General features: G+C 33.8%; 1 protein-coding gene and 2 long non-coding RNA genes across 3 annotated transcripts; 1 reads left to right on the top strand and 2 right to left on the bottom strand.

The window, feature by feature from the left end:
- Nucleotides 1-10,832: 10,832 nt before the first annotated feature.
- LOC18589706 (G-type lectin S-receptor-like serine/threonine-protein kinase RLK1) lies at nt 10,833-13,477 on the bottom strand. Its single transcript, XM_018126686.2, has one exon. The coding sequence runs from the start codon at nt 13,451-13,453 to the stop codon at nt 11,018-11,020; it is 2,436 nt and encodes an 811-aa protein (XP_017982175.2). The 5' UTR covers nt 13,454-13,477; the 3' UTR covers nt 10,833-11,017.
- Nucleotides 13,478-15,358: 1,881 nt separating this feature from the next.
- LOC148760946 (uncharacterized) lies at nt 15,359-22,311 on the bottom strand. The gene is made up of 4 exons (XR_016028262.1): nt 22,233-22,311; nt 21,465-21,540; nt 20,453-20,571; nt 15,359-15,375 (listed from the first exon to the last, which is right to left on the bottom strand). It is a non-coding gene; the product is annotated as an uncharacterized LOC148760946 (long non-coding RNA).
- Nucleotides 17,330-19,124, top strand: LOC148760947 (uncharacterized). Its single transcript, XR_016028600.1, has 4 exons — nt 17,330-17,548; nt 17,622-17,711; nt 18,244-18,367; nt 18,968-19,124. It is a non-coding gene; the product is annotated as an uncharacterized LOC148760947 (long non-coding RNA).
- Nucleotides 22,312-25,574: the final 3,263 nt, after the last annotated feature.

Genomic DNA, 25,574 nt, shown 5'->3' with positions numbered 1-25,574 from the left:
TTGGAGCTGAAAAAGAAATTAATTTCTACACCATTTATCACAACTCCAAATTGGAATATTCTTTTTGAACTAATGTGTGATGCTAGTGATTATGAGGTTGGAGTAGTCCTTGGCCAACGAAAGGAGAAGATTTTTCAACTAATTTATTATGCCAACAGAACATTGATTAATGCCCAATTTAATTACACTACCATTGAAAATGAGTGTCTTGCTATTATGTTTGCATTTGACAAATTTCACTCTTACCTTTTTGGCATAAAAGTCATTGTTTACACTGACCATTTAGTAATCAAATATTTGATTGAGAAGAAAGGTGCCAAACCACAATTGAGAAGAAAGAGTCTTTTGTTGTAAGAGTTTGATTTAGAAATTCAAGACCAAAAAGATACAAAAAATCAAGTTACAACTCACCTTTCTAGATTGGAGAATAAGGCATAAGTTGGAAATAAAATTGTGATTAATGAAACTTTTTCAAATGAGCAATTGTTTCTTGTCAACAAGCAAAAAATTTTGCCATGGTATGTAGATTTTGTGAACTACATTATGAGTAATCTTTTCCCTCCCAACTTGAACTCTCAACAGAAAAAGAAATTTTTGCATGATGTCAAAAATTATGTTTGGGATGAGCCTTTTCTTTATAAGTAATGTGGGGATCAAATTCTTAGAAAATGTGTTCTAAAGGAAGAATTTGAGAAAATATAGCATCATTGTCGTTCTTCAGATTATGCAAGACATTATAGAGGTCAAAGAACTGGTACAAGGGTTCTTTAATTAGGTTTCTATTGGCTTTCTCTTTTTAAAAATGCTTATTATTTTGTTGAAAAGTGTGATAGATGTCAACAAGTTGGTAACATATCTAGAAGACACGAAATGCCTCCCAACAACATTCTTGAGGCAGAAAGTTTTTATGTTTGGGGAATTGACTTCATGGGTCCATTTATTCCTTCATACAATAATCAATATATCTTAGTTGCTGTTGATTGTGTCTAAATGGGTTGAAACTACAACATCCCAAAATAAGGACTCTAAGGTGGTGATGAACTTCTTGAAAAAGAATATCTTTACTTGTTTTTGGCATTCCTAGTGATTAAGGATCTGACTTTTGCAACAATTATTTTGAAGCACTCCTTGCCAAATACGGAGTTAAACAAAAGATTGCCATAACATATCACCCATCAACAAGTGGCGAAGCTAAAGTTCCAAATAAAGAAATCAAGAGAATTTTGGAGAAGACTATTTTTCCATCTAGAAAAATTTGGTCTGAGAGGTTAAATGATGCATTATGGGCTTATAGAATTGCATTCAAAACTCCGACTGGGATGTCTCCATTTAGATTGGTTTTTGATAAAGCTTGTCATTTTTTGGTTGAACTAGAGCATAATGCATATTGGGCAATCAAAAGACTGAACTTTGATCTCCAAGATGCATGAGAGAGGCATCTCTTGCAACTCAATGAGATGGATGAGTTTCAACTTCAAGCTTATAAGAGTGCAAATATCTACAAGTAAAAAACTAAGAGATGGCATGACAAGAAAATCATTGAGTGTCGTTTTGAACCAAGCCAACATGTTCTCCTTTATAACTCTCAATTAAGATTGTTTATAGGTAAGTTTAAGTCTAAATGGTCAGGATCTTTTGTTGTTACGAAAGTATTCCTTGATGGAGTAGTGGAATTATCATAAGGAAACAGGAAATTCAAAGTTAATGATTAGCGTCTCAAGCATTATTGGGGAGGTGAAATCAAATGCTATGCATCCTCAATTTTTCTCATTGATGCTAATTGAGCTTGAGAAAGTCAAGTCAAAGTCTATAAATCAAGCATTTCTTAGGTGGCAACCTAAGCATTTTAAACTCAATTTATTTTTATTTACTTTTATTTATTTATTTATTTTTAATTTACTAATTTAATTCTTCTCTCTTACAAGAGTTAAAAAAAAAAAAAAGTTAGCCCCGCGGTGCCTCGATAATGGGGGACACCTTCCTCAAAACAGAAGGCGTGGCACCACAGTGCCCCACTTATAGCATCGTGGTGCCTCAATATCTCATACACGCCCCTCTACTCAAGAAGGTCGTGTCACAACAACCAAAGGGCCATGGCCATAATGCCTAACAGCCTAAAAGTCCAATAAGGTTTTAAACCCTTCCCTCTTTCTATTTAACCTCTTCTAACTCTCCCATCAGCCACCAAACCCTAAATCTACTTCTGTTTCTTATCTTCCAACTTCAAAACTCTCTTCTCTCACTATAATCTTCCATACAAACTTTGACTTTTTCATCTTCTTACTTCCAAAGATCATAATACTCATTCCAAATCGATCAAAACCTTCAACAATCTAATGGGTTTTAATCTTTCTCAAAGTAAGTTACTTCCTTTCTTGAAATTTATCACTTTATTTGAGGAGTTTAAACTTGTTCTTGTTATTCTTGATTTATTGCTAGTAGTTGATGGGAAATTATACGGTTGAGTTCATTGTGCTTAGAAAATAGTGGGTTTCTTGAATTGTTGAGAATTTTTTAGTTGGGTCGTTAAGAACTTAGATTTCCATGTGAAGTTGATTAGTAAGTTGTGAGACCCTGTCAAACTCGATTAAAACACGGTATTATACCGAGTGGTACAACCAAGTTAAATCGAGCCTTGAACTAGTTCAAATAGAAATTCTAAGAGGAAATTGAAAATTTTGAAACCCACAGAACGACTTAGAATAGTGATTCGGAGTTCAAAGTCCAATTTGAAGTCCATCAGGAAAATTGTTTGATTAGGGACAAAATGGTCATTTTACCATTTGATGATTTAATGGAGATTTCTAGCCAAGATTTGATCACATTTGACCAAGAATAATTATATGAAATATAATTATGATTATTGGAGTATAAATGATGTTTAGCAATGAAAAAAATTTTGATTCCCTGTATTTTTGGAGCACAAGGGCAAAATGGTAATTTTACCACTAGAGGACTAAACGAAAATTTTTATAAAACATTTTTTTTTGCCCCATTTGATTAATATTGATCAACATTAGTGTTATTTTAGGTTGAAAAGTAGAAATAATGAGATTCTGGTACATTTCGGAGTATAGGGGCAAAATCGTAATTTTTCCATCTCGAGGCCAAATCGGTAAATTTCTCGCCCCAGTACCTGTCAAGACCAAGGGATTTTAATTGTGGTAAGATTGGATAAATACCAGAATATTTGTGGTGGAAAATTAAGAAGAAAAAGTCAAAAAGTTAAAAATTTAGGCCAATAAGCATGTGACACATGGCATGCTTGATTATTTTATTATTTTCTATAGAAATCAGCCCATTAAATCCCCAATTCCCTCACCATATTCGGCCTAGACATCCAGCAACAAGAAAAAAGGAAGAACAAAAGGAAAAACAAGAAAACCTAGGTGGAAATTCAAAGAAAAAGTGAAGAAATCAAGGAAACAAGCTAGGTAAGTTAAAATTTCTTTAATTCTCCTTGATACCTAGCTTACCCATGCTTTTGTTCTTGATTTCCATGGTTGAATATTGAGTTATCATGATGAATTCAATTCTGAAAAATGGGTATGGAAGAGGAATTGTTGTTGGAATAATTTGATTTTAGACTATGTTAGTGTTTAGGGATAGTTAAGCATGGTTATGAACAAAAACACAAAATAAATATTCAATTTCTCTAGGGTTCCTTGTTGGCCGAACCATGAGGGCTGAATATCAATGGGGGATTGTTTTTATTTCAAGGAAAATGGCATGGAAAATGATGAAGTAAGGTGAAACGGTTATGTAGAAAAAAATTCGATGCTAGTACACCAAATGACCAAATTTTTTCTATAAGGAATTGTGAGGGTTCTAATGTTGAATTTGGCTTAATTTAAATGTATGTGGTAAATTAAGGTACTAGAGGAGAAATGAATTAATTTGGAGGTGATTTGGACACAATCGCCGATTAATCGGGTGATCGGTCGAATTTAATCGATACCGTGATTAAGCGGTAATCGGACATATTTTTGCATTTACATATCAAGCATTAGTAGTTTAAATTAATTTATATCAATTTAGGGACAATATAGTAAATTCCTCGGCTTTGTTATTTGTCAAGGTGGTGAGACGTCCGGAAAAGGCAAAGGAATTACGCTTGAGGACTATCAGTTAGAGTTCACCCGAAATCCGGATTTTCGACACCTGTGAGTGGACTGCCTATTAAAATTGTTTTGGGAATATGACTGTTTTGAACAAAGTGTTTGAATGATTTTATAATTTTTTTTTTATGAAAATGAATGCCTTGGGAACAAGCTTTTGAGAAAAAGTTTATGTTATGAAATGTGGTTATTATGGATTTCTATGTGGTTGTATTATGTTGATATACATATACACTTGAATATAATGTTGTGTAATTATGTTGACTCGACTATGTGCAAGTAGGGAGTGTGCATAAGCCGAGGATGATCAGGTTATGTGCGAGTAGGGAGTGCGCATAACCCGGTGATGACCCAGCCATGTGCGAGTAGGGAGTGCGCATGAGCTGGTGATGATGATGATGAGCTGGTGATGATGATGATGAGCTGGTGATGATGATAATGGGTTGGTGAGATGATGATGATGGGTATATACATACATATATATATATATATATATATATATATATATACATATGTAAATATGTGTGATATAGCAAATTGATGGACAATGATTTATGGATGTGATGTACATGAAAGTTGACACATTGTACTTTGAGAATTTTCATGAATTTTAGGTTGATTTTATTAGTTTAGCAGGATGGCTTTTTGTTGAGTGAGGAAAAATGTTTCTCTTGTTGCTCTGTTTTCACTGCAGCGAAATTCATGCTCGCTGTAGCGAAAAACTCTCAGGTTTGGAAGGGTTTTAAATAGGAATGAACTAAATTACATTGTTTTGAAACAAGTGCATCATGATTTTAAATTTTTCCTAATTGTTGCTTGTTCCCTTCCTTGTTCACTCACTGGGTTTATACTCACCATTTTCAAATTCATGTTTTCAGATCACGAGGTAGCCGATAATTAGGACGAGGTGTCCTTGTAGATCTGTGTACATCTTTTGGTAGGTGTCTCGGCATTCGGTAGCTGTATATCCATCCGAGTCACTCCGCTGGAGGTCGAGTATTATTTTGTTATGTATAGATGAACTTAATGTAAATTTTAAAAGAGTAATGCCAGTACGAGTTGGCAATGTATATCACTATTTTGACTCAAAGTCATGAAATAGGACTTAGTGATAATAAATAGAATCATAAGTAAGATAAATAATAGGCTTGCCTGGGTTTAGTGGATTACGTCCATTGGACCCATGCGCCGGTCATGACCCGGAATTTGGGTCGTGACATAAGTAATTTAGATAACTTCTTGATTAGATAATATTATTGTTGCACTTTATTCAAAATTGATAAGTTGAATTACTTCTACTTAAAATTTTGTATTAATTGTTGATAAAAGATATTGAGCATTGGAAACTAATTGGAAATTTTGTGGCTTTGTTGGATTTGGTTTTGCTTTCTTTTGCTTTAGTTTTGGTTGAGTAATTTGTAGGAAATTTAATCATGGCACAGAAGAAAGCAAGGGCTAGTACAAGTGGATCCTTCAATAAGACAAAATTTGTGTCTTAGATGCCGTTGCCAAACACGCGAGTTTCCTCCTAAACAAAGTTCTGATTCCTGAAAGAGGTCTTGATGTTTCTTTAATTTGTTACCTCGGAATTCAAGCCTAGATTGAAAAATGAAATTGGAAAAAATTTTGTGCTCAACGTGAGGTGGCTGTTATCTTAGTGGTAAGGGAATTTTATGTTAATCTGCCTAAACATACTAATGGTGTTGTTTATGTGCAAGGTAAATAAGTGTCATTCCACAATCAAGTCGTCAATGCTTTTTACGAGGCTCCTAATATTGAGAACGATGGCTATGGACAATATCTGGTAAAGCATCAAGATTGGAATGAAACTATATCAATCCTTTATGAAGAAAGTACTCAATGGAAAATATTGAAAGATGAACCAGTGTCATTTCAGTGAAGTGTCATGCAGCATATGTCAAAAAGTGTGGTGGTATTTTGTGGTGGCAAAGATGCTCCCATGTTTACACATTAGTTATGTGATAAAGGATAGGGTAGTTCTTTTATATGCTATTGTGATTGGGAGATCCATCAACATTAGCCATGTCATTAACCATGTCATGCTACTTATTGCCAGCACCAAAAGAGATGGTTTATGGTTCCCTTCATTGATCACTTCCTTGTGTGGAAGAGTTGGCATCCAATGGCATCTAGGTGAAGAATTACTGCACTCGAAAGTTTCAATTGACATGGGACTTATTTATTGATATTCTTAACCTTCGGTTAGTGGTAGTTCTTCTGCAACACCACGTCCTCAAGCTTCTCAGCCTAGACCACAGACTTTAACATTGCCTTAGTGAATGGAATAGCTGGAGCTCTGGTTTACACAATAGGCTTCATACCAAATTCAATGCAATCAACAAATAGAGCCGATGCTCGAAGCCTGTGGTTCCTTTATGGGAATGGACATGGATACATTTCCCACCTTCCTAGATCCTCCTAAAAACTTAGGCAACCCAAAAGAAGATGAAGAGGATGAAGATAGTGCCTCTACGGAATCCTCCAACTACTAAGGAAATATTCTTTCACCTTTTCTTTATCTATTGCTAATAGTGAGGACAATATGGAATTTAAGTTTAACGGGAGAATTATTTCTTGGAAGTTGGATTTTTCTATGAAAGTTGGAAACTTAGACTTCATTTATTTATTTGCATGCTTGTTTTAGGTTAAGTTTATCATCTATTTTTTGTTTTGTTTATTTGAAGTTTTTAGGGTAGAGAAATTAGTGCCAAATTTTTTGGTGATTTCCTTATCCAATGAAGACAATCTAGCTATGTTATATTTTTTGCTTTTGATAAACGTAGTTATTGTTTGGTTTGTATCAAATTTTTTTGCTAAATATTATTGTTAGAATGTGATTTTCACATATTGAGCACTTTGTCTTTTACTTTAAATTATTGTGCATATCTAGAGTAGGTTTATATTGATGTGAATTATAAATTATTTCATAAATCATAGAATTTGCTTAATTCTCTTTCGAAACAAAATCTTAGGCAATACTTAAAGAGATAATTTAGGCCATCTTTGGACCGTTTGAGCCTTTCTAGCTACCCTTGTTATATTTTTATCCCTACTATACCCCTTTGAGCCTAATTTTTCCTTTTTCTCTATTTAAACACATAATTATTTAGCCTAGCCTTTTAAATAAAATTCCAATTTTGTATCCCTCATTCCTAAGTATGTATATCATTTTAGGATGTGTATTGAGCTAAATATTGAATAATGTAGAAAGATGGAATTGATGAAAAAGTCAAAAATATGTTGAGTATTCACCGCACTACCTAAAATAGAAAGAAATAAGTTTAGGGTGTAAAAAATTTCGATGAAGAAAAAAACAAAAGAAAAGAAAGTGTTGAACAAAAGAAAAGTTCAAAGTTGAAAAAAAAAAAGTGTATTTGGAGTTTATAAATATAGAGCTTTACATAAGTCCCAGAATGATTATGTGCTTATGGTGATTTAAGCCACATTAATGACCTTTATCCTACCTTGACCCTAGCCTTACATTACAAGCTTAATAAAGTCCTATTAATCTTACTTAGTATTAGTCTACAGTAGTGGAGAGAGAGATGAAAAGTAAACCTATGGAGTTTAGTGCTAATTTGAAATTTTGCATTGACATAAACTTATCTGGATAAGTATGATGTTCTTTGTAAAAGATTGCAAACACACGAAAATCCATTCGAGAATGAGCTTGCCTTTGAATTAAAACATGAACTTGAATGATGTCTATATTTTATCTTAAGCTAGAGATTTATAGATACACTTTTGAGGAAATTATGGAAATCATTTAATTGATGCAACTTCTCTTTAGTTAGTTGTTTATTTATGATTGTTTTCATCATTTAAGTTTTTTCCATTTTAGTTTCTCTTTTATGTTTTGCTTGAAGAATAGAAAAATCTTAAGTTTGAAGGTGTGATAACTCTATTTTATAGTGTTGTTTGGTCACAATTATAGGTGATTTTGTCAAAGTTCTTGAGATTTAATTTAAGTATTAAGAATTTTTAGTCATTTATTTTATTTAATTTAATTACATTGGGTTCAATTGCTTTAAGTTATTTTATGATGTTTTTATTTAAGTTTAGGTATTATTTAAGTTAGTTTGTTGCTTTTATAGGTATGCTATGAAAAATGTGACATTTCGAGAAGATGAATGCATTCAGGGTATCGATAACTTAAAGGTAGAAAGCATTCTACCCAGAAAGTATCAATACTTTTGGTAAATGTATTAATACCTTGATTGTAAACTTGGTATTTTCACCCTATAAGAAGGGTTTTAGGTTCGATTATGCTTGGTTATATCCTCTCTGATACTTAAGAGGTTTTGTTAGTCTTATGGATGATAATTGAGATGCTTGAATTCATATGTGGATGAATAATTTAGCTTTTAGACAAATGTACACTCTTTTGTTTAGTTTGTTCCCCCCTCGTTTCTGCTCACTAAGATTTTATATCTCACCATAGTTAAATCCTATTTTTTGTTTAGATCAATAGATCTTTGGTTGGCATCTTTGGAAAGTCATCCCTTCATCACTCTTGGTAGGTGATCATCGAGACTCTTAGTTGATTATAGGTACTTTCCCATATTACTTCACTAGTCGAGTATTTTAATAGTTGGTTTGCGAATATTGACAACGCTCAAGTTAGGCCAAATTATGGCTTGAGACATTGTCTATGTTTCATACATATAAGTTATAATGATAAATATGTATAGCCATTGTAGATTGTTTTGAAATGATGAATGTTACTCAAGAGATACATTTGGTTTATGTATATATATATATGTATGTATATATATATATGTATATATATATATATGTATGTATATATATATATGTATATATATATATATATGTATGTATGTATATATGTATATGTATATATATATATATATGTATGTATGTATATATGTATATGTATATATATATGTATGTATGTATATATGTATATGTATATATATATATATGTATGTATGTATATATGTATATATATGTATGTATGTATGTATGTATATATATATATGTATGTATGTATGTATGTATATATATATATATGTATGTATGTATATATGTATATATATAGATATATATATGTATGTATGTATGTTTGTTGAGATGCCTCTCCCATGTTTCGATTAATTGATTGCAACAGATGATTTGTCTTAAAGGCTTTCTTGGGTCTAATAAATTATCCATATATAGGCCCTTACACCGATCATATCCTCGAGATAAAGATGTGACACCTTGCAGCAACATGTCACATGCTGTCCATTTGAAAACATTTTGAGGCCAACCAATTGTTACTTTACTGCATCCTCGAGTCGTTTCTCAATTCAACAAACCTCACCTCTTTGAACAAGTGTTTTTGTTTTTTTTTTTTTCATGGTGTGGAGAATGGACTTTTGAACTTAAAGATCTCTATGACAAGAAACATTTTAAATATGCATTGAGTACCATTTTGAAATTATCATTGAATTAATGTGGATACTTGATTTTGGTTAATATCTATTCTCTAAAGAATTATTTTATAACATAATATTATACAAAGAACAACCAAAACAAGTGAAGCACTACTTCACACAGAACAACTTAAACAAATAAAGTGCTACTTCGTGCAGAACAACTAGAATAAGGAAAGCGTTACTTCATGCAGAACAACTAGAATAAAAGAAGCCTTACTTCATGCAGAACAACTAGAATAAGTGGAGCACTACTCCATATGGAACAACTAATACAAGTAGAACAACTACTTCATACAAAATAACCACTTCACACAAATGATAGTGAAAGCAACTTGGAATAAGTGGCAGAGTTTATAGGTTACTTTCGTCTTGGGATGTTTTAGAGAGTTTGGCTTGGTGGCTCAAATATGAAAGTAGTTAAGAGGTTTTCCTCTTAATTTTTTCTTAAAGTACAAGTGTTTCACCCTCCTACGTTGTTCTCGTATACCTATTCACATACACCTTCTCTTCTACCTATTCATGTATAACTTCTTCTCTTGTAGCTGTTCACGTACAACTTCTTTTCTTATACCTTTTCACGTATACCTCTTATCTATTACCTTTTACTCGAGAACATGTCTTATTACACTAAATTACAATAACGGTTCCTCACATTAAAGCTCTTCATAATAATGTTATTCATTAGGCACATTAAAGCTTATTCTTGAGTAACCGCCACTTTTAGCACTATATATAGAGCCTCACAATTCATTTAGAAGGGCTCTTCCCTTCGAGAGCTAACATATTCTCCTCCAAAGTTTCTCTCTAATTCTATTCTACTCCTTAATTCTCTTCTACCTACCACGATACTCAGTACTTCAGAAATTGCTCCAATCTTCCTCTCTACTACCTCTGCTTCATCTTTTTTACTTTTTTGCAACGCTTCGTTTCCCTATTACAAGAACGCCTTTACAATTAGCATTATTCATTTAAAAATGGTTTGGGCAGATTATTTTGACTAAAGAGAGAGCAGTTGTTATTTAGCGTTATAGTGCTTCTTTGTTTAAGGAGAATTGGGTAAAGAAACTATGATTCACTATAAAGTGTCAACGGAACAATATGCTATAAATTGTTAAAGCTAAGTTTTGCTATAAGTTTTATAATCCCCATATCTATCGTTCATTCTCATAGAGTTCCTATTTCTTCTCTCTTCTCGATGATATTAAAAGATTTATAACAAATGATGATCTTGGAAAGTATTGAGCAAAATAAGAAATCTTTCTAATTGATGTAGTAAAATGTTATTCCTAGATAAATCAAGTAATACATATGTTGTGACAACATTTATATGCAAAGCTACCTCCAGAAAGCAAACAGATACAAAGTACCCAGCCATCATAGAGACGCACGAAGGGCTGGCCAAAGGAAAACAAATAAATGAAAAAGATGAGTTAGGCGCTTTCACCCTATAGTGCTAAATGGAGATGGATTTGGGGGAACAGTTACATGGACGACTCCTTCAAGCATCTGTATAACCTTCCTCATACTGGGTCTGAGACATGGGTCCTCTTGAATGCACCAAAAGGCAACCATCAAAAACCTCTCCAAACTCTTTGTATCATTCATGACCTCCATGTCTTCACTAACCAAGGCATCTATTTTTCCTTCCGAGTAGCAGTCATAAGCCCAATAAGTTAATATTATGTTGCCTTCATCACCCATCTCCTCATCCACAACACTTCTCCGACAACAAATGATTTCCAGTAGTAAGACGCCAAAGCTGTAGACATCAACCTTAACTGTTACTGGCAAGTTCCGAAACCATTCAGGTGCAACATATCCTTTTGTCCCTCTAATAGCCGTTTTGGTTTGTGTTTGATCCATCATCAAAAGCTTGGACAACCCAAAGTCAGATATTCGAGCATCGTAATTGTCATCAAGAAGTATATTCTGAGGCTTTATATCACAATGGATGATCTGAGTGCTGCATTCTTCATGTAGGTACACAAGTCCTCTAGCAACTCCTAAGGCAATTTGGGTCCTTTGACACCAACTAGGCTTTCTGTTTCCGAAGAGATATTCCGCTAAAGTGCCATTGCTTAAGAACTCGTACACCAGCAACCGCTGCTCTCCCTCTTCGCAAATTCCTAGTAATTGGACTAAATTCTTATGATGTGTCCGCCCAATCACATTTATTTCAGTTTTGAATTCCTTGTCCCCATCTGTGACCACTCTGTCTAACTTCTTCACTGCAATACTAATCCTAGAACCACTGGCACTCATTCGCGTTGTCCCTTTGTAAACAACGCCAAAAGCTCCTCTCCCAAGCTTTTCCTCGAAACCATTGGTAGCTTCTGCAAGTTCTTTGTAGGTGAAAAGCCGCAAATTTGTCTCTAATCCGCCTTGGTCAATTTTGGAGAGCTTTTTCTTGTAGATGAAGAAAAAACTGAGGCACAATGCTCCAATTAAGGCCAAGTTTACAAATACAGAGGTACCTAAGAGTACTGATCCAGTGATGATCAAATTGCGTTTGTTCTTGTCATCATCAGCCTCTCGAAGATTAGGGAATGATGGAGGACGGTCACCTCTAGGAACTTTAATGAAGGCCTTGCTCTTATCGCTACTGTTTTTCCTTCCATTTGACAGCGGTAGCTTCTTCATCCAGCAGCTCCCTCCTCCATAAATGGCAACGACACAGAAACAATCATTCAAACAAGATGTTTTACAATCCTGCTCATCATAATTAGTTCCGTAACGCTCATAATCAGATGTTGGCCAATTAGTGTCTGGTAGCACCTCAATATCATATAGATCTTCCTTGGATATCTGTCCATCTTCATGACAATCTAATTCACCGTCTCTCTCGCAGCTTCCGTAGTTATCATTTGGATCAAGGAAAGAAAATCCCGGTGGGCAGTTACAAGTTGGCCTCCCATTTTCATTTAGGCTGCAGATACTGTTAAACCCACATGCCCCACTACCCAGCCCTCCAACACGTAAACAAATATTTTCTGGTTGGTACCAAACAGTTGACCAGCTATCATTTCCGGTATTTATCTTTGGATAATAATATTGGGCAAAAACACCATCAAAATCCAGAGTTGCCCTCTGATAAAAGTCTTCACGTGGAGTGGGAAGTGTCGATCCTGTTCCGAGGAGAGATCTTTGACCATTCCTTCTCAACACGTAAACATCTCCAGACTCGTTGAAGATCAATTGATTACCTGAATTTGATTCATTTGCAGGATCACTAGTATGGCTATTATAATATGGTCCATCTCCATCATAAACCAGATTAGTGGGCAAATTTACAATATTGAGGACAAGATCTCCATTTTCACGTAGACTGAGCAGGAACCTTCCCCGTGAAAAGTTGTTCTCTTTTTGTCGAGAAAAAAGCTGCCCATTAATTTTCATTATCTGAGCAGGCAGCAATGTATCGGTAGGGTGGGCAAAGCTCTCCCACAGCATGTCCGAATTACGACTTTTAATTGCGAAGTTGCCAGTATCATTCATAACACCATAAGCAACGTCCGCCCTGGCTACAGCAGATTTCCATACTAGTTCTCCTCGAGCATTGCTCAACAGCAACCCATTTTCAGCGTTTAGCACAATCTTTGACCCTTCTGGCACAAGAACAGGGTTCCCATCTTCGTGTGCGTACCAGACAACGGTTTTACCAGGTATCTTATCAAACCATATAGAAAGCAAGAAAAGATCCTCATTGTCAGTTGGGTGAAACCCAAATGCAAAATCCCCAGAAGTTGAAAGCCAAGGAGAGGCATTGTGAGCTGCAGTGAGAGATGCACCCACAGCTACCCTTCCATCGGTCTGAGCAATAGCTAAGAGTGGAAGCAAAAGTAGGAAGAAGATAAAAGTACAAGAAGCAAAAGCCATCGCTCAATATGATTATTTTGCTCAAAGACGTTCCAAATAAAGATATTAAATTGAATCGTATATAAGAATGAGGGAATAAAGCCTATGATAGAAGGTGACCAGAGAAAGTTCAAATCAACGAAAGAAAGCGTTGGGTGTATTTCTTTAATGATTGAGACAGTCATTGCTTCCTTGCATTTTCCATATCGGAATAGTTCATTGAACACTTCAATGTTCCACGAAATTTCAGAAGTCTTACCCCTTGAAAGGGGCAAAGGTAATCAGCACCGTGGCCCACATTACAATCCCCGTCAAAGAGAAAACAGCTAGCCCCTACAAAAGTCTTGAAAAAAAAAATTTATAAAAACAAATAAAATATTTACAGGATAGTTATTCATTAGTTAATAGAGATTTAATCCCAATAAACATTATTAAGAACTTAAAGAACGAAGAAATTTAATTTACTTGAAATTAAATAATTTCCTATGATTAACAATTAACAACACTAGAATAATCAATGCTCCAGGTTTTGTATTTAGCAACATTGAAAAGTAAGCAAGACCTCTGCTTTTTCAACAGTCAACTTCTGGGATTACCATAAAATCACCAAAACTCTTGACTCTTGATTTTCTTTTTTAAAGATCTCATAATTTTATAATAATATAATTAATTATATTAAAATATATAAAAATTAAGATAATTAATAAAATATCTACATATTTTCTTACTTCTTAAATTAAGTACCTAATAAATATCTATTTTCTCTCACTTCTCACATCTTTATTAGTTCTCAACTATTTATTTTATTTCACATTAAAAATATGTAAAAGTCTAGATAATTAATAAAATGAAATATTCTCTCTCTTCTCTAATTATGTGCCTTTTTATCACTTCTCAATTCTCACAATGCTATTAATTCATAAGTATTTCTCTTCTCTTCAATCCATTAACGGTAATACATATTTAATAATCTCCAACCACTATTTTTTCATATATATAAAACCAATTGCCGTTTTTTTTTCAATTTATAGTATTCACTTTTGAACTCTTCTTTCCACATTTGCTCTTTCTTCTTTAACTTCAATTTTCTCCAAAGAATACGAAGGAAGTCTATTATGTGAGTATCTTTATAAAACCATAAGCCTCATTTGCTGTTTACTATAAACATTTAACAATTAGGTATTATTGTTTTAATTTTTACAGACTTTTTTTTTTAATTTAGAGTTTATATTATATTGTTATATTGTCTCTATTTTATGTACTAGTTGATTTATTGAATTAGAAATTTTGATTATTAATTTTATATTAGCCATTTGAAAAATATAAGACAATTATAATAACTAAATCTTTTGGATACTTCATAATAGAAATTTTTTTTAAAAAAATTTACTTCGTAATAGAAATTTGAATATGTCAAATCAAAAATATGAATCTAATTATTCAAAACTTAAAAAAGAAAAAAGGATTGAAAGTTTAATACAATGTAAAAGGGAGCACCTTTTTACAAGTAATAAAAATAATAAATCAAAAATTTGATGAAAATGTAGATAATGATATAACAAGATTTCCAGAATAATCATTTAGAATTGACAACTTCTTATATAAATTAGATGAAGCAATTTTTTCACTCCAAAATAGATTTGAACAATTTAAAATATATGAAAGTATTTTTTGTTTTCTATTTATTTTCCTGGGTATTCTCAAGCTCCACAATTTTCTCCAAATGGATACTGTATGAATAGAGGTGCTTGCACTATTAAGCCTTTCCATCTCTGAACATAACAACCAGTAACCCAATCTCACCTTATAATCCCTTCCTTTGCTATCAAACCACATTAGACGATCAACTGGCCTTCTTAAACTTCATGGTAGAGATAAGATTAAATTACTTTCATATGGCAGAAAGCAATTTCTTATTTTTTCTTCATCCCATCTCTTCTAGCCTGCCAGAATAAATTCAATCACCTTAGTCAAATCGTTTACTATAGCATCACAAACAAGAATTGGTCTAGGATTATCATATGGTATCCAATTGTCTTTTTTAACCAAAATAGAACTTCCATCACCTACCCTCCAAAATGAACCTCCACCAATTAGAGCCTTGCTCTTTCTAATACTTCGCCATAAATAGCTCGAATTAGCAAGATTAAAAATACAAGTGTCCCTGAATCCCATTCCTCCAAAATGTTTTGATGTATACATTCCCCTTCAATTCTTCCAATGAATTTTAGCATCAACATCATTCCCTCCTGTTAGTGCAGAAGTCTCCATAAGCAATATATCAAAAGGGGTGAATTTGTATTTAAAAACTCCTTTGAAAGACTAAGTTTAAAAATCAAGACTTTTGAAACCAAAGATTTCTTCTTGTGTCAAAAGCAAAGTGTGTGATTTTTTAAAGCAAGCTTTCAATAATAAGTTGAAAAGAACAAATAATAAATTAAGGTAAAATATTTTCCTAATCCAAATGCAATCAAAGAATAAATAATCAATCAAGGTAAAATATTTTCTTAAGCTAAATGCAAGCAATAAATCATAATGCGAAAAAATTAAAAACAAGACACAAGATTTTTATAGCAGTTTGGCTTTCTTTAGTGCCTACATCTACTCCCTTGAAACACCAAGGAATTTCAAATCCACTAAGGGAAATTAGCTTTTTACGAGATCAAGTGAAACCCTCACAATGCTTTTTCACGAGATCGAATCGAAACCCTTACAATACTTTTTCATAGGATCAAGCAAAATCCATCAACAATGATTTTAAAGGGCTCAACACAAACCCACAAATAGCTTTTCAAGGTTAAGCTAAAACTTTTACAATGGAATGCAAATTTTAGCAAGAAAATGCTTTTACAAAGGCTAAGTGCTAGGAGTTTAAGCTTGAGCATAATGAAAGAAGAAATTTTAGCTTGAATGAAGTAAGTATAAGACTTTTCAAATCTTCGTGGAAGACTAAATGAAGTTGGAGAGTGAGGATAAGCTTTTAGAGGTCTCTCTAAGGTTTGAAACTTTATCTCAAGTATTCTCTTGCTTCCAAATGGTTCCAAGATGACTATTTATAACTTGTGTGAAGTTTGGAGTCTTTAAACACAAGTTTGAATCAAATCTAACCATTGTTGAAGCTTGAGAGTCGACTACAACGCTCATAGGGTTGACTATATTCTTCAAACTTCTCAAATTAGGGATCTATAGTATAATACCCCGTACTTTGATATGGTGACTAATAAAGCTTTTTGGATGCCAATTGAGGTTAATTATAATGTTTAGAAATGATAAAAGATGAAAGGAATGGTTTGGGATAAAATATTCTGTACACGAGGAAATAATAATAAAATAATAATTTTTTTTGGAGAAGAATTTATGAGATAAAAAGTGATTCAGAAGTCAATTGAGGCATAATAAGGTATTTTGGGTACTAAGGGGACAAAAAGAGACAAGAGGAAATTTTTGGAATAAACTAATAGTAAAATATTAATATTTTATTCAGTGTCAAAATTTTTCATGAAAAATGAGTATATGGGCAACCTAAGTGGGGGAGAAGAAGAATGAGAAAAATATCGGAGAAAAATGACGTAAATGGGGTCGCGTGTCTTTATTAAGTAAAGATAGCGCGGGTAAATAAATATTTTAAATATTATGGGGACAGTACGTTGGAGTACCAACTTCATACTTTGCTTGTACATATGTAGAAGAAGATGATAGAAGGAAATTGGAGTTAAATGAGTGTTGGGAGGACTAAATTAAAATGGAAAGAAACTTAAAAGGTAAAATGGTAATTTTGCATAAAGTTTGGTCAAAGCTTCCTTTAGAAGCTTTGACTCTCAACCTTATCAGCCCAAAACAGTCCTTATTTTCCCAGCAAGATATTTTCTTCTTCATTCTTGAAGCTTCCAACTCCATTCTCTCATTCTCCCATGGAAAACTAATTTTCTTTCATTTTCTTTCCTTGTTTTCTTTCAATTTCTTTTCTCTTCTTGCTTCATTCTTCTCCCAACTTCTTGTGCACCAAAGTTACAACTCCTAACCCCAATTTTCAGCACATATAAACTCTAGGAGAAGAAGAAAGAAAAAGAGAGAAAGGAAGAAAAAGCTTGGTTTTGGTGATTCAAGCAAGGAACGGTAAGAATTCTTGTTTTTGGCTTGAGTAGTCTTTGAAAATGAGTTAGTGACTTAGAAAAATCTCTTGTGGCAGCAACGATTGGCTTGATTGGAGAAAAATTGATAACATGTAATCCAATAAACCCATGGGTACATGAAGGACTCAAAGTGAAAAAGGAAAACGGTAAGCTTAACTCTATGTTTTAAAGCCTACGGTTAGTTGAATATTGTGGGAAATTATGGTTGTTGAAAGGATCTACTTGCATAAGCTAGTTGAAAATTGTTAAGATTGTATGGCATGTCATTTGAAAGAAATGAAAAAGGAATATTTTGGATGGAGGATTGAGAAACAAAGTATTGAAAGTTAGATAGATAACGATGCGTGTAAACTAGGAAATAATCAAGTGAAAGTGAAAATGATTATTGCTGCCATATATGTGGATTATATGTGGAAATATAAGATGGATTTGGATGGAAATTATTTAGAAAGGCTGAAGTAGACACGTGACATCATAATTAAGTTGTCGGTGATATAATTTAAGGAATTACGCAAGCAATGGATATAAGTAATTTTAGTAAAAATGTATTAAGATGTGAGTTAATTGAAAATGGTTTCATGATAGGAGGAAAAATATATATTTTAGTAAGGATTAATTGATTGAAGTGCTGCTCGTATACATATGTAATTAAATATATTGAGTTCGTATTATTACCAGGAAGTGCAAAGATAAAGTTAGAGTATTGTAGGGGCGTGCCTGAGTAAATAATGAGTGACCAGCCAGTGAAAATAGTTAGAGACACCTCCGAACAAATAGCAACTTAATATCTCGTTATTGCCAGGTGAGTGAACTTGCATTAAAATGTTTTGTAATAAATGATTTTATGCTTGATTGAGCCACTTGAAATATTTTGTTGGTTTTTCTTTAAAAGTTGCATGGGAACAAGCCCTTGATGAAATGTTTTGATATTATGAGATATGAACATGATGAATTCATGAGTTTCTACATTATGTTGATGTGTATATTATACATTAAATGATATTTTTGTGTGATAATTATGACCCAGCCATGTGTGCTGTAGGAGTGCACATGAGCTGTATTGACCCGGCTATGTGCGATGTGGTAGTGCACATAAGCTGAGACAGAGTTGGGGGCGAGGCCGGTGGTTATATATATATTTATATATGATATATATATAGAGAGAGGTTTTGCAATTTATATTGTGGTTGCATTGATTATTGAATGTTAAAACTTGAGAAACGGTTTCCACTTGATTTTCATTGCAACAAAGACAAATTTCTGTTGACAAGAAATTGAGTTAATTTGCATTGTCTTCAACATAAATGCATCATGATTTCTAAAACCTCCCGTATTGATGCTTGTTCCTTTTCTATGTTCACTCACTGAGTTTATACTCGCGTTTTTAAAATTCATGTTTTAGGTTTCCTAAGTTAAAGGTGATTGGATCCTAGGACGAGGTGCTCCTCCCTGTACATTGCTCGGTAGGTTTAATGTGACACTAAGTGTTATTGATCGTGCCCAGAGTCACTCCGCTGACGGTCAAGGTCTAATTATGCGTATGTGAATATTTAATGTGAACATTAAGAATCATTGTTACTCTATTAATGAATATATTGGTGGATGATGCCATTATGAATGTATGATTGGGTTTTATGAATCGTTTTCAAAGAAACAGTATTTGAACATTTCGAGCTTTGGATTCTAAAGTAATAGGGATTAATGTATAAGATCAATTAAGTAGGCTTGCTTGGGCTTAGTGGGCTAAGCCTATTAGGCCCTTGCACCAGTCATGGTCTGAAAATTGGGCTATGACAGATGTGGTATCAGAGCTCTAGGTTTAGATGAGTCTTAGGGATTCCTGTGTGGTCAGCGGAGTTGTTGGAGTCTGTGTAGAGTCTTGTCCTTGGATTGTGGGTGCGCAACGCAAGTCAAGGACAAGAGGCTACATGGACCCCTACTTCATCAGAAACTTACCTGTTCTTATGATATCTAGATGGATGAGTAAATAATATTTGGTTACGTATAGGTGGAGGTGCACCGACTGCACACGTCATGTCTAGAAAAGACGGTAGTCCCGATACCCCTCATAGTACAAGTAAGAGATCGCTAGATTCCACTGCTCAGAGTCGATATATGCTCAAGGGTGAAAGCATAACAAGTAACTTGACTCAATTTTTGAGTGGATCGGTTCCCCCGAGAGGTAAACCGCTATTTAAAAGCTTGATGAGTCTAGCAAGACTGGTGCGTAATGAAATCAATCCGAGGAAAAAGAACACGAACAAGATGGAAAAAAAAAGGATTATCAGTAATTATCGTCCTACAAAAGTATCGGTATCCGTTGTCCGAAACTTTCCTCCTGGTTGTGGGAGAGGTGGTACGCCTGTTAGTAAGGAGGAATTTGAGAGGTAGTGTCATGACCTGGTACTCTCCTCGAGCCCGTGACAATCATCGCGATGTCCCGATAGACATTCATTACCCTGTATGCCAACCGAAACCTCGCAAGACTTAATATCAATTTTCGCACCTCCCTTGTGAGAAATAATTACTAAATATCATATTTTAAAAGATTATAAGCTATTTCCAAATCAAAACAATAATAAAAAAATATTTTCTGTCTCACAAGGGCATTTTGGTCATTTTTTTAAAAAATTTTGAAACTTGTTGAAAATATAATATATAGGGGAAAATACACATTTCATAACTAAAAACAACTTTTTATGTCTAAAACATTCATTTAGGGTGAAATTGTAGCTAATAGAATAAAATAAAAATATTAAATGAAATATTCTATTTTCTTATAAAACAATATTTATAGAACTCTGCGTAAATAATTTTTATAGCGTAAAAGCAAAATAAATCCATACATACAGTAACATAGATAACTAGAGTATGTAATTTAACTTACAATGACGTGTGGGCCCCCGAATGACCAAAGCTAACGAAGGCTGTGGACCTACAATTTCTGAGGAGGCGAGTCCAATAATAACCCTCGACATAATCAGCTATTTACGGACTATCCTGATCCTGGAACGAGTGGAAAGGAGGATGGTGAGTTTATATAAACTCAGTGAGTAAACAAACATCATCTAAAATATCTAAAATCGAGTAAATTGAGACAACTTAAAATAGTTCATCGTACTATGATTCATAACGTTTCAAACTCATTTCAACTAAATAAAACAATTTCATTTCACTCAAATAATCAACATGGCTTATGAATTTCTTAAAAATTTGGCTCGTGCAGAAACTCATTCTCGAGGATACCTTGGCTGGGGCATCCAACCGAGTCCACCAAGGCTGTTAAAGAAAAGTTCATATACGCATAAAACACATTTTTACGTTTAAAAGCATAGCCGTTCCTTGGCGTTGGCTAAATTCACCCTCACGTGGTGGTTTAGCATGTAGTGAACTCTAAAGCTTTACCTCGGAGATACCCTCCGCACCTTTCGTACCGAGGTAAAATATAACCGAGTTTACCGTGCCCCTCTCTAATAGGCTGGTCTACGGAAACCCGCCACTGCAGTGACTAATCAATATCCCACCAAATCAATAAAAGTTTCAACAGCATGACATGGTAATTATATTACTACCCAGCCTATTAAGGCAAAACAAACAGTTCATACAATTTCAACATAATTTCCACTTCACCCATTCATGCCAATATCACCATAAGCCATTCAATTCAAACCATAAATTTACAACACAAACAAACAGTCTATAATTACTCAATTTCTAAAATCATCATTCAATTTCTAAAATCATCATTCAATTTCAAAATGATTTATAAAACTCATTTCATTTAATCACATTTTACTTATAAAACATAAGGATTTACCATTTAAACTCATTTTTCTATAAAATCACAAAAACGAATAAAAACTACTTTAGATAATTAAGACGATAATAAGGTTACTCACTATATCAAGAGTCGAAGTACTCCTAGTCCCCGATCTTCAGGTACAATCTCCTTACCCTTATCGAAAGTCTCACCACCTAAACATAATGCACAACAAGCAATTTACTATATTTGTACTAAACCGTTATAAAACTAATTTAGGCTCTATATGAATGCATGAAATGGGATGCGAAATGTTCGGATTATTATCTAAATATGGTGTTCTACGTAGCTTCAATTATGTATCGAAATAAAATGGTATTGGCCTAATTCGATCTATACACCGGTTAATTGGCCAATACATCCAATTCAACTCCAATTAACTTGATTCCACTTCCAACACTCCAAGTCATCAATTACAAGTTAAATAATATGTAATATCACAAAAATCCATCATCAATATCTTCCTTGTAAAATTCGGCCACTGAAGGTTTAGTGTAGAACATGTAATTTTCATGCTTGATTTTTACACCTTACATCATAAAACAACTAAAAACACCTAAATAGCATGAAATTCATCAAAGTCCATTATCCAATTTCTCTCTTGAAAATTTCAGCCAAGGAGTGTGGGTGAAGGGCATGAAATTTCTAGCTTGTTTTTCATGCTAAACATCACCAAACAACTAAAAACACTGAGATACCTTGAAATCTAACCAAATAAATCATCAAATCTTCTCTCCCTAAATTCAATCAGCCATGAATCCTTCATGACATCTTGAATTTTAACCATGGTAATTGAAAAAGAATGCATAGGAAAGGTAGATCACAAGCTAGAATTAATAAATTTTACCTTTTCTTGCTTAATTCCTTGAAATCCAATGAATTTTCTCTTGATTTTCTTCTCTAGGGTTTGTTCTATGCTTTTTCCCTTTTGCTCTTGCCTTGGACGGCCAAGAGAAATGAGATGGGAGAGTTTTAGTTGTGTTTATAAAGGAAAATATAATAATATTAAAGCTTGACACTTGTCACCATGTGATTGGTCCATATATAAAACTTAATAATTAAGCATTTCTTCTCCACCACATAAAATCCCTCAATTATCCAAAGTATAAAATGAATTTCATGGGTTTGACAAGTGTCAAGGTGATGTAAAATTTCAAAAATTCTAATTACGTCCTTGTGGACATGTGAAATGATCTTTTTGCCCTTATGTTCGAAAAATTGTCGGAATTAAAATTTTTCACTTCTCAAACTCAAATTATGTTCCAAATAGTCAAACTTGATCAAAATTTCAGCCACCATCCCAAATTTGCCCTCGAGTGAAAAAATGACCATTTTACCCCTACGTTATGAAAATTTCAATTTAACTCCAAATCGATCCCCGAACTCCGAATCACCATATTAAGTCATTCTAAGATTCAATAACTCTCGATTGCATCTTAAAATCTTTATTTGAACTAGTTCGAGACTTAAATCAACTTAATTGTACCACTAGGTACACTACCGACTTTTGACGATTTTTTCAAGGTATTCAAGTATGCAAGCATGTTGTCAAATACATGAATGACATGGCAAGTATATTATAGGGCTGGGCTTGACAAGTAGCAACAAGCTCGGATTAAGGATAAAATGGAAAAATCTCAAAAGATGGAAAAGGACCCGGAAGAGGATCCGTCGATGTGCTTGGATTGTGGCGACGAGGATCCTAAAAACACATAATATTTTCGTTAAAGTTCGTATCACTTTAAGCCTAGATAGATGCGGTGTAAGGGAAATAGTAGTAGTTATTTGTACAAAGGAGTTAAGAGTTAGCTTTTATTTTGTATGACTTAAATGGATTATGAAGTAGTTGTTTTAATGACTTGATGCATATTGGAGTCCTTTGATACGATAGAGATAGATTAGCGATATAATAATTGAGGGAGGATATTCACCTTAGTGGCATCATTGGTCGCCTTGGATAATTATTAAGGATTGACGTAGAAACTCATTAATGGTACAAGAAACTATGAGACCTGACAAATGATTACCAATTAATCGTGGAAAGGTGAAATTTGGAATTCTTGTCACGACCCAGAACTCCCCATCGGGCCCGTGACAACCGCCGCGACGTCCTGATAGGCACTCATTACCCAGAATGCCGATCAAAACCTCGCAAGGCTTAGCATCAGCTTCCACATCTCTCCGGTGAGCGACAGTTATTAAATCTCGCATTTCAAGAAATCATAAGTCTTTTCCAAATCAAAACAATAAAATATTATTTTTTGGCTCATAGGGGCATTTTCGTCATTTTTCTTCGAAAACACCAAAACCTGCCAAAAACATGGTGTAAAAGCTAAATATGTTCATACATACTTTAAATCAAATAACTAAAGTATAAAATTACTTTTACAATGATACATGGGCCCCCAACTAACCAATAAGATGCGAGTCTGTGAACCTACAATTTTGTCGATGCAAGGCTAACTGAAGTCCTTGATGCAATCGACTATCTACCGACTATCCCGAGCCTAAAATGTGGGGAATTGAGGGTGGTGAGATTATAAAATCTTAGTGAATAAACAGACACCATCTAAACTATCTAAAGGCGAGTAAATAGAGATGAATTAAAATATTCTTTTCCAATATATGTTTCATAACATGAATATTCAGTTTCCTCAATTAATCAACATGGCTTATATATCTCACAAAACTTAGCTCCTGCCAAAATCATCCTCGCGGATACCTTCGTCAAGGTATCCCACTGAGACCGCCAAGGCTGTTAAAATTCATATTTCGCAAAAAACACATTTTTCGTTGAACATCACAGCCGTTTCTTGGCGTTGGCTGAGTCTCACTCTCACGTGGTGGTTAACGTGAAGTGCACTCAAAAAGCCCACCTCAGGAGATACCCTACACGCCTCTACGACCGAGGTGAGAATATAAAGGAGTTTACCGTGGAACTTTAATAGGCTGGCCCACGGAACCCCCCACCACTACAGTAGCTAATCTTTTATCTACCACCTGATTTATAAAATCTTTTTCTACATGACATGGCAATTTATCGCAACCTAGCCTCTCAAGGTTGAATACACAATACAAATAATTCTAACACCAAAATCAGTTTAGCCATTCATGCTTATTTATTGTCATAAGCCATTCAATTTAAAACCATAAATTTACAACACAAGCAAGCAGTCTCCAATTGCTCTATTTTCAAAATCAATATTCGATTTTCTAGAAAATTTATAAAATCATTTTATAAAATCACAATTTCTCTTAAAACATAGCAATTTACCATTTAAACCCATTTTTCATAAAATCACACAATTGTATAAAATTACTCTAGATAATTAAGACAATAATAAGTTCACTCACAGTTGTAGAAGTCAATGTACTCCTAATCCCAGTCTCCAAGCATAATCTCTGTACTTTTTCTAGTGTAATTTACTCGCCACCTATCCACAATGTACAATACATAATTCACCACATCAATGCTTGACCATTATAAAATCAATTCAGGCTTGGTGTATATGCATGATATGATATGCAACTTATCCAACTACCGCTTAAATGCGGTGCTGACCTAATTCAGCCTATTACTCGATTAAATCGATATACGCGTCCGTTTAAACTCCAAATTAATTTTTTTCAGTTTCTATACCTCAATTGCACCCAAATTGACTTAATGTCCCTCAGTGTGGTGCAATTTATCAGTCCCGATAGCAAATTACAAAAATACCCTAGTGGGTAAAAATTCATATTTTTGCTCCGAAAATTCTCATTATTTTTCTAGGCTCATAATTCATCATTATTCATCATAAAACCTCAAATAAACATCAAGAGCAGCAGCCAATATTCCCCTAGAAAATTCGGCATAATGGGTTTCAATGGGAGAAATTATTTCTCTAGCTTATTTTTGCTATATTTCAATATAACCTAACTAAAATCACTTAATTCAATTAAAATCAACCACAACTCAAGCTCAAAACTCATCCATGGAGGTTTGGCCAGCATGGGTGTCCATACCCACTTTCCAATTTTTGCATGGAAATGAGAAAAAAATGCATGGGTAGTGAAAATCACAAGGAAAATCAATGAAATTTACCTTTGTAATGCTTGATTTCTTGATTTCTCTTGATTTTTCCCAAATTTTTCAGCGAGGGTTCTTATTTCTTTTCCCCCATTTTTTCTCCTGGTTTGGACAGCTTGA

Source organism: Theobroma cacao, chromosome 9 (genome assembly GCF_053813885.1).
Source record: "Theobroma cacao isolate CCN51 chromosome 9, ASM5381388v1, whole genome shotgun sequence".
NCBI lineage: Eukaryota > Viridiplantae > Streptophyta > Magnoliopsida > Malvales > Malvaceae > Theobroma > Theobroma cacao.
This window is presented reverse-complemented; position numbering and strand designations above follow the sequence as displayed.

What these genes read in the sequence shown, in the direction of transcription:
- LOC18589706 (XM_018126686.2), bottom strand. Translation starts at nt 13,453, where the DNA reads ATGGCTTTTGCTTCTTGTACTTTTATCTTCTTCCTACTTTTGCTTCCA.